The sequence below is a fragment of the Esox lucius genome, chromosome 14, assembly GCF_011004845.1.
Source record: "Esox lucius isolate fEsoLuc1 chromosome 14, fEsoLuc1.pri, whole genome shotgun sequence".
Lineage (NCBI taxonomy): Eukaryota > Metazoa > Chordata > Actinopteri > Esociformes > Esocidae > Esox > Esox lucius.
Window position 1 is genome coordinate 24,722,643 of NC_047582.1, and position 9,410 is coordinate 24,732,052.

Below are 9,410 nucleotides of genomic sequence, written 5' to 3' on the forward strand. Positions count from 1 at the left end.
AGTGATGGCACCAAGATGCACTGCGAGAAGAAAACAAGCCAGTGCTGGGAAACCCTGGGTAGGGAACTCATGTGGACCAGGTATACCCATTCATGGTATTCCTTCTTGGCAGTGGCCTCTATCCAGAGGATAATGAGCCCAGCCACAATGCACACATTATTCATGAATGGTTTGAGGAACATGATGAAGAGTTCAAGGTGTTGCCCTGACCTCATTGCCAAATTCCCCAGATCTCATTTCTATTGAGCATCTGTGGGATGTGCTGGACCAAATAGTCAGATCCACGGCGGCTCCACCTCGCAACTTATAGGACTTGAAGGATCTGCTGCTAATGTCTTGGTGCAAAATACAACAGGACATATTCAGGGGTCTTGGTAGTGTCCATGCCTCGGCAGGTAGGTGCTGTTTTGGGCACACATGGAGGGCCAACAGGCATAATGTTTTTTGGCTCATCAGTGTAAACATTAATTCATCACCAGCTTTATTTATTCACATTAATCAAGTTATTTAATTTCAAAAATATTAGGTATAATTGTTTTCATAAAAACATGCATTCAGTCTCCAGTTTCTGCCCTTGTTCTACTGGAACTGCTATTCAGTTGTGCTCAGTTCTCCCTCCAAGATCCACCACCTCCCTGTTCTGCACCTCTAATGGCAGTCTCTCTGACACCTATTTAAATGTATATCCTCCAATTTTTTATTATGTTTGTACTTTCGATATAGCTAGAGTCAAAGATTATGAAATGTCCACCTTTGGACATCTCACCAAGCTCATCTGATTCTTATCACCCTGATCCCTCAACCAAGGCGTTTTGGTCGGCAAACGGAGCACAATCCCAGGCCAACAACAAATATGATGATTGCCCTCGCAGACATGACCTGCCACATGGAGTCGCTAGAGCACAGTGATACAAGGCAATGTAAAGGTTTTAAAATGTTTTTATCTTCCACCTCCCCGCTTGGAAAAGTTTTATTTGATATATATATAGCATATCCTTATCAGAGAACTAATCAACTAACCATGATTATGGATGCAACACATTTAAGCTATGTCTTCTTAAAAACAGCTCAATGACGGAGCTTGAGCAATTTAAAACGAGAAAAATAGAAGTACAGACTGAGTACACGGAGGCTTTTCTACGGTACTGACGGTTAATGATATACCTGCCTATAAAAATAACATACATACTGTATAATACATATCAGCAAAAAGACATCAAGGTCTGCACAACAAGTCGTTTTGTTCAGATCATATGGTGTGTGGAGGTAATATCACACAAGAAAACAAATCAGCAATTTTGGAACCTGCCTTGCTGTAAAAAAAATCCCATAAAAAAAATGCAGCAAAACAAGCCAATAACATACGTTGGCCATGTTGATTTTTAAAATTTCAAACGATAGTCCAATTGTAAAAGAGGAATGAACGATTGACACCGCAAATGTATAAAATACAACCAATCAGATGGAAGCAAAGGCGAGTTCATAAAAGACGATATAAGTGTGAATGAGCAATATTTTTTTTTCTCTCCCCTTGACATTAACTGAAAACTGTTAGAAGTCGTAGAGCCAGGAATAGCTAGCAACTGTCAACGAGCGCAATTAGCTAGCTACACATATATACTTAATTATAAAATCACAATGGTAAGTTTTATATTAGAATAGATTTTGGCAAACATACCATTTTGATCTAAATAGTTAGCTGCTGTATGTAACTTAGCTAGCCACTTAAACGTTAATACAGTAATCGCTGCAATGTGTTTGCTTCGCCAACCTTAGTAGCTATCTAATCATAGATAATTAACATACCAGTGATGTTAATGTTAGCAGGTTATGGGTAACATAAATTGGGTAACTACAATGTGAACATAAATTTGACAGTTTTGGGGTTTCTTCTACAGCGTGAGTGCATCTCTATTCACGTTGGTCAGGCCGGTGTCCAGATCGGTAATGCTTGCTGGGAGCTGTACTGCTTGGAGCATGGAATCCAGCCTGATGGGCAAATGCCCAGCGATAAAACCATCGGAGGAGGGGACGACTCCTTCAACACCTTCTTTAGCGAGACCGGGGCGGGAAAACACGTACCTCGTGCTGTGTTTGTCGATCTTGAACCAACTGTTGTTGGTAAGGACAACAATTTGATATAAGTAAAAATGGTGAAGAGAAGGTTTTTACACTTTTGCAAAATGGCCGTTGGAGGAAAAATCCCCACTAAAGTTCAAACTTAATATGTATATTTTTATAGATGAGGTGCGCACCGGGACGTATCGCCAGTTGTTCCATCCCGAGCAGCTCATCACGGGCAAGGAGGATGCCGCCAACAACTACGCCCGAGGCCACTACACAATCGGAAAGGAGATCGTGGACTTAGTGCTTGACAGGGTTCGCAAACTAGTAAGTCATATTAAATGGGATATTAACCAATTTCAAAACAAATAAGCATAGCATGTAGAAATAAATAGTTAAGCTGGACAATAGAACGCAAAAATCACATGACTGTAAAACTACACAAGAACGCTGGCTGAGCTGGAACGCTAGCGTGTTGCCTTAGCAAATGGACGTGATCTTAGCGTGATCACATGGGTGTGTTCATACATTTCAAATGGTTAACGTTGAACTTTTCAAGGTCGAACTTATAGTAAAACCAAAAGAGTTGATTTCATTCTGATTAAAGACTAGTCTTTGCTGAAATACTATTATTAAGTTGTAACATTAGGATTAGGATTTTGACAACTAAAATTACAGTAGTGACTATTCAAATTACAACTAGTAAAATATAGGTGATCTCTGGTACTAGTTAAGGTCAGGGGTCCTGTGGTGGGTAATGCGGTTTTAATTTCAGGGGGCTAGTAATAAAATATGGTTGCCTTGCTTTGTTGTGCTCTACTGACAACATTTAGCAGGTTGGCCGCTATTTGCTGTTCTTAAAATATTAGTTGGGCACAGTCCTAATCATTAATTAATCATTAATCTTGTGCTGTGGATGATACACAACGTTTTGAGGGAGCGTGCAATTGGCATGTTACTGGATGTCCACCAGCGCTGTTGTAGTTTGAATGTTTATTTCCCTACCATAAGCCACCTCTAACATTATTTTAGAACAGCTGTTCTCAGCTGGTTTTCCATTGGAAACCAAATTTGACAATGGTAACTAAGTCACAACCCCATAATTAATTTTATAGATTTCATGTAATGCAATTTACAATTTTGTAATGTTTATACATTTTTGGACAGGTATCTCTTGCTAAGCAACCCAGTTTAAATACTACATTGTGAACTGTCAATCCAAAGACAATTTTCAGTTACTAATTGTTACTGACCTTGACTAACTTGCAAAATCTATATCTACGCCCAGCCACCCCCTTATGGCAATATGTTTTTCCAAAGGAAACACTGGGGAAATCTGAAATGTAAAAAAAAACGTAAAGAGAACAGTAGAACAGTGCTGTTTCAAAGTCATGAAAAAATAAACAACAGGGCATGAAAAGTGCAATGTATTGCACAAAAGTGGCAACTCTGGGGATGAAAAAGACACATTTGTGTGATGAAGTGTATAAAAGTATTGCTACTTGGTGGCTTACAATCAAACATTGCTTAGGAAATGATATACATGCATTAGGCTTTAACATATAGAGACTTGTTACTGTCAAAGGATTGCATTCCTAATTTTGTGTCAAGATCGGTATTTGCCCAATGAGGGAATTTGGGCAGTGTTAAACTGTATCAGACTAAATGGCAATGGAAACATCAGTAAAAACTTCACTTTGAATCAAAAGGACCCATAGTTGAGAAAACTAACATTCTTTAATGTGTGTGTTTTCTGTCTCCCTCTAGTCAGACCAGTGCACTGGGCTTCAGGGATTCCTGATCTTCCACAGTTTTGGGGGTGGGACTGGCTCTGGCTTTGCGTCTCTGCTCATGGAAAGACTGTCAGTGGACTATGGCAAAAAGTCCAAACTGGAGTTTGCAATTTACCCCGCCCCTCAGGTATTCTTTTTTGTTTATTTTCTTGTTTGCAATACTTATGTTTTGTATAGAGATTTTCATTATCAAACTCTGACACCAGAGGATGACGATCTTGTGCATTTTCCCAGGTGTCAACAGCAGTGGTGGAGCCTTACAACTCTATCCTGACCACCCACACCACTCTGGAGCACTCTGACTGTGCCTTTATGGTTGACAACGAAGCCATCTATGACATCTGCCGACGAAACCTTGACATTGAGCGCCCAACTTATACCAACCTCAACAGGCTCATCGGCCAGATCGTCTCGTCCATCACCGCCTCACTGCGTTTCGATGGGGCCCTCAATGTGGACCTGACGGAGTTCCAGACTAACCTAGTACCCTACCCCCGTATCCACTTCCCCCTAGTCACATACGCGCCCGTCATCTCTGCTGAGAAGGCCTACCATGAGCAGCTGTCTGTCGCAGAGATCACCAACGCCTGCTTTGAGCCTGCCAACCAGATGGTAAAGTGTGACCCACGCCACGGGAAGTACATGGCCTGCTGCATGTTGTACCGAGGGGATGTGGTGCCCAAAGATGTCAACGCTGCCATTGCAACAATCAAGACCAAACGCACCATTCAGTTTGTCGATTGGTGCCCCACTGGCTTTAAGGTAAGCAAGCAATGGATTAATTTATTCACATTGATCTTCAGTGCATTTGGAAAGTTTTCAGACCTTCACTTTTTCCCATTTTATTATATTACACCATTAATCTAATCTAGATTAAATAGAATTTTTCCTTATCAATCTACTCATAATGCCTAATCGTGACCAAGCAAAAACTGTTAAGAACTTTTAGCAAATATATTACCTTCCCTCCCTCCAAAAGTTGTAATTATCAGAGTAATAACATAAAACCAAAGACTTCTGTTACTTTACATGTTTAATCCTTTTACAATTTCAGAAATACACTACCTTTGCAAATCCTAGATGTATAAAACAAAAAATAATTGTACATTTCTTTCATAAAATGTCTAATTACTCATTTCCGGGTACGAATGGCTGGTTTCTTTGTTAGGTGGTATGTGGTTGTTATAAGTCGTGCAATCACCCAAAGGGCATAAATTCCTGACCAGCCCGGCCCCCACAAGATTGATTGTCTGCCACCAACTTGGCTGTCATGCTGACTGCTGTATGCTATTGGTATGGCTGGTCAGGAACGTTTTACAAAAGTTGTCTGTGCCTTTGTAGAACGACACACCTTTTTCCGCTGTAGCCAGGATCTTACGACAAAATGCATCTGAGTTGCATTGAATTTAAAAAACAGTTATATTATTTTTCCACTGAGGTAAAAGTGTGCGCCTTCATTTAAGCTTGTAGTTATCCTTCAATGCCATCTTCACAAGTGACTCGTGCAAGTTTTTAAATGTTTTAGTGAAAAACAACACCAGACAGCCATGCATCACATCACTACTCAACTCTTGATTGACCAACAGTGGGTGCAATAGGTGCAAGGTAGTTATTTGTGCATGTGCCAGATTACGAAACAGCTGGAGGATGTCGAGTTTAAAATGCTATTATAATTTTTTTCAATCTTCAATCCATTTGCAATGGCCTGATCAGGACAGTGAGTTGCTTGTTTTTTTGGTTGCGACTTGACCTTTTACTGGCCTTCGGGCCATTGTTACTGTTGAGCCCTGTCACATCTGCACAAGTATTCAGAATTGGTTACTCAGTTCTTGTTTTGAATCACCTATGGCAGTGATTTCAGCCAGTCTTCTTGGTTTTGACTCAACAAGCTTTGGCACACCTGTATTTGAGGAGTTTCTCCCATTCTTCTCTGCAGAATGTCAAAATAGCAATTTTTTGGTTTCTCCAGAGATGTTCAATCGGGTTCAATCTTATGGTCTTTGCCCTGTTGGAAGGTGAACCTTCACAACAGTCTGAGTTTTTTTATTAACTCTTTGATGTAAGATCACACCAGTGTGATCTGGTTAGACTGGTCCCTGAAGCATAAGATCACATCGTAGAACGCATCATTAAAATGAGTGACTGTGACTCAAGAAACACCTGTCAGACCACGCTTTTATTTAATCATTTATCTCAGTCTTACCTAGTCATCAACTATTTCCTCAATGTCAGATGTTAATTTCATAGTTTAGATTTTCAAACATTTACAAAGATGGGAGGTGTTCAAATTGGGCCTTTCAGGCAACCCCGGTGGTCGTATTTTGCTAAATTAAACAATACTTCTGACATAAACTAATTATATAAGCGACTAGAACAGCTTGTCCCGGGTGAGCTGACAACCGGTCAAAATCATTGTGTAAAAACCTTCGAGAAGTTATGCAACCCGAAGGTAGTTTCAAGTTTGTGGGCACTGATGTTTGTTTATCCAAATCAACCAAAGATGAAAGTGATGAGTCCCTCTGAGACCTGATGGTCATTTACTTTTCTCGTCTTCCGGACAGATTTTAATATCTTTGGTCAAATAATACCTTACAACTCCAAAAATCCAGTGCAATGTATATACAGTGGGGAGAACAAGTATTTGATATACTGCCGATTTTGCAGGTTTTCCCACTTACAAAGCATGTCCAAGTCTGTCATTTTTATCATAGGTACGTTTCAACTGTGAGTGACGGAATCTAAAACAAAAATCCAGAAAATCACATTATGATTTTTAAGTAATTAATTTGCATTTTATTGCATGACATAAGTATTTGATACGTCAGAAAAGCAGAACTTAATATTTGGTATAGAAACCTTTGTTTGCAGTAGTTCTTGACCAGGTTTCCACACACTGCAGCAGGGATTTTGGCCCACTCCTCCATACATACCTTCTCCAGATCCTTCAGGTTTCGGGGCAATACAGACTTTCAGCTCCCTCCAAAGATTTTCTATTGGGTTCAGGTCTGGAGACTGGTTAGGCCACTCCAGGACCTTGAGATGCTTCTTACAGAGCCACTCCTTAGTTGCCCTGGCTGTGTGTTTTGGGTCATCATGCTGGAAGACCCAGCCACGACACATCTTCAGTGCTGTTACTGAGGGAAGAAGGTTGTTGGCCAAGGTCTCGCGATACATGGCCCCATCCATCCTCCCTTTAATACGGTGTAGTCGTCCTGTCCCCTTTGCAGAAAAGCATTGCCCAAAGAAGGATGTTTCCACCTCCAAACTTTACGGTTGGGATGGTGTTCTTGGGGTTGTGCTCATCCTTCTTCTTCCTCCAAACATGGCGAGTGGAGTTTAGACCAAAAAGCTCTATTTTTGTCTCATCAGACCACATGACCTTCTCCCATTCATTCCTTCCTTCCTTCCTTCCTTCCTTCCTTCCTTCCTTCCTGGTCTTGGCCATTGTGGAGAGGTTGGAGTCTGTTTGATTGAGTGTGTGGACAGGTGTCTTTTATACAGGTAACAAGTTCAAACAGGTGTAGTTAATACAGGTAAATAGTGGAGAACAGGAGGACTTCTTAAAGAAAAACTAACAGGTCTTTGAGAGACGGAATTCTTACTGGTTGGTAGGTGATCAAATACTTACGTCATGCAATAAAATGCAAATTAATTATTTAAAAATCATACAATGGGATTTTCTGGATTCGTGACGGTGAGGTTCCGTCATCTCCCGCTCTTCTCGGATTCCCGTTGTACATGACTCCTTCATTTGTCTTGTCTCCAATTGTCGCTCACACCAGGTCCCAATCAAGTTATTAGGATGTGTTTAAATGTTTCTCCTCTGCTCCCCTCACTTTGTCTGTCATTGTTCCTTGTCTCCGTTGGTAACATACGTAGTGAGTGGTTTCGTTTTGGTGTATACCTTTTGTTTAGTGTTATCAGTGCTCGGTGCACTTTTCTATTAAAACGACAACATCCACTGCCACTCTACCTGTGCTTGGGGCACTCCAACGAGCACCCCGATTGTTGCGACAGGGGCTCTTCATCCCGCCCACACAACGACCCCAATAGCACTAATAGACCCCAAAATCGGCTTGCCACTGCTCTGCATCCTGACGGGGATCCAGGGTCCAGCTCTGCATGGTCCTTGGTTGGTGGATCATTCTGTCACGGTTTAGGAGGCAGGACACAGGGTTGGAGTTTAGGGGTTCATGTTTGTAAACTTGCAATGAAAACGACAAATGGCGATGCAAACAATGATCCACAACTTCAAGTAAAACAAGAGCTATTTAAATAGGATCCCCAATTCCAGGCAATGTGGAGCAGCTGCCTCTAATGGGGGCCAACCAAAACAGCAGCACAGAGATACCTAGAGGCCCTCAGCCAGGACCTGACACATGGTTTGGCCTTTGCTCTGACATGCACTGTCAAATGTAGGATCTTATACAGGTGGGTGCATTGCAAATTATTTCCGGTCAATGTAATAATTGCAGATAGACTCAAATCAAATTGTAGAAACATTTCAAAGATGATCAATAGAAACAGGATGCATAGCAAAGGATCTGAATACTTGTGATATTTGGTTTTCTTTTAAATCATTTGCAAAAACTTCTAAACCTATTGTGTACAGATTTCAAATATGGATGTAACATAACAAAATGGGAAAAGGAAAGGGGTCTGAATACTTTCCAATGACAATGACAAGACAGTTTGTGTTCCAAATATTGGTCAGGTTTTCAGATTTTATTGTGCTTTGCAGGTTGGTATCAACTACCAGCCACCAACAGTCGTGCCAGGTGGAGATTTGGCTAAGGTCCAGAGAGCTGTGTGCATGTTGAGCAACACCACAGCCATCGCGGAGGCCTGGGCTCGACTTGATCATAAGTTTGATCTGATGTACGCAAAGCGTGCCTTTGTGCATTGGTATGTTGGAGAGGGTATGGAGGAGGGTGAGTTCTCTGAGGCCAGAGAGGATCTGGCTGCCCTTGAGAAGGACTATGAGGAGGTGGGAGTGGACTCAGTGGAGGGAGAGACTGAGGAGGGAGATGAATACTGAACACTCATTTAGGGACAAATGTTTTACTTTTGATTGGTAGTTAAAAAAAAAGTTCTGTGTTTTGGCTTATTTTGCCAGCATAATTTTGGTAATATTTTGTCATGCTTTTTTCCAAAACATTTTGAAATTAAGCAAGAAAATATACGTTGGTATCAGTGTTACACAAATTTCGTTTAGCAGATTCAACTTAACATCTGCATAGAATGTGTTGTTTGATTGTAAAAATAAACAATTGCATTAGAGTTTTTAGAGGTCTTCTTTTCCTTTCAATATGTTACAGTTGAGAATAGCAGAAATCAGTAGGATAATGGAGTGGAAACCTTTCTATCAGTTGCAGTCCATACCCTACACCAACATGGCAGAGGAACAGACATTTTTACTAGTACTCACATCACTTCTCAACGCTTGACTAACAGCGTGTGCTGACAGTTGCCCTCGACCTGTTAATATGTAGTATGTATTTTACATTGCTAGTTTTACTATCAACCAAAACTAAATGCTAGATATTGGATTTA

At 40.9% G+C, this 9,410-nt stretch overlaps 1 protein-coding gene across 1 annotated transcript; it reads left to right on the forward strand.

Moving 5' to 3' along the window:
- The first annotated feature begins 1,522 nt into the window (after positions 1-1,522).
- tuba7l (tubulin, alpha 7 like) lies at positions 1,523-9,089 on the forward strand. The gene is made up of 6 exons (XM_010878208.4): positions 1,523-1,641; positions 1,899-2,121; positions 2,243-2,391; positions 3,832-3,984; positions 4,092-4,619; positions 8,599-9,089. The coding sequence occupies exons 1-6, from the start codon at positions 1,639-1,641 to the stop codon at positions 8,893-8,895; spliced, it is 1,353 nt and encodes a 450-aa protein (XP_010876510.1). The 5' UTR covers positions 1,523-1,638; the 3' UTR covers positions 8,896-9,089.
- Positions 9,090-9,410: the final 321 nt, after the last annotated feature.

Bases quoted from the DNA above. Each gene is read 5' to 3' on its own strand.
- tuba7l (XM_010878208.4), top strand. The intron at 2,122-2,242 runs GTAAGGACAACA...ATATTTTTATAG, and splicing joins TCTTGAACCAACTGTTGTTG to ATGAGGTGCGCACCGGGACG. The intron at 2,392-3,831 runs GTAAGTCATATT...GTCTCCCTCTAG, and splicing joins TTGACAGGGTTCGCAAACTA to TCAGACCAGTGCACTGGGCT.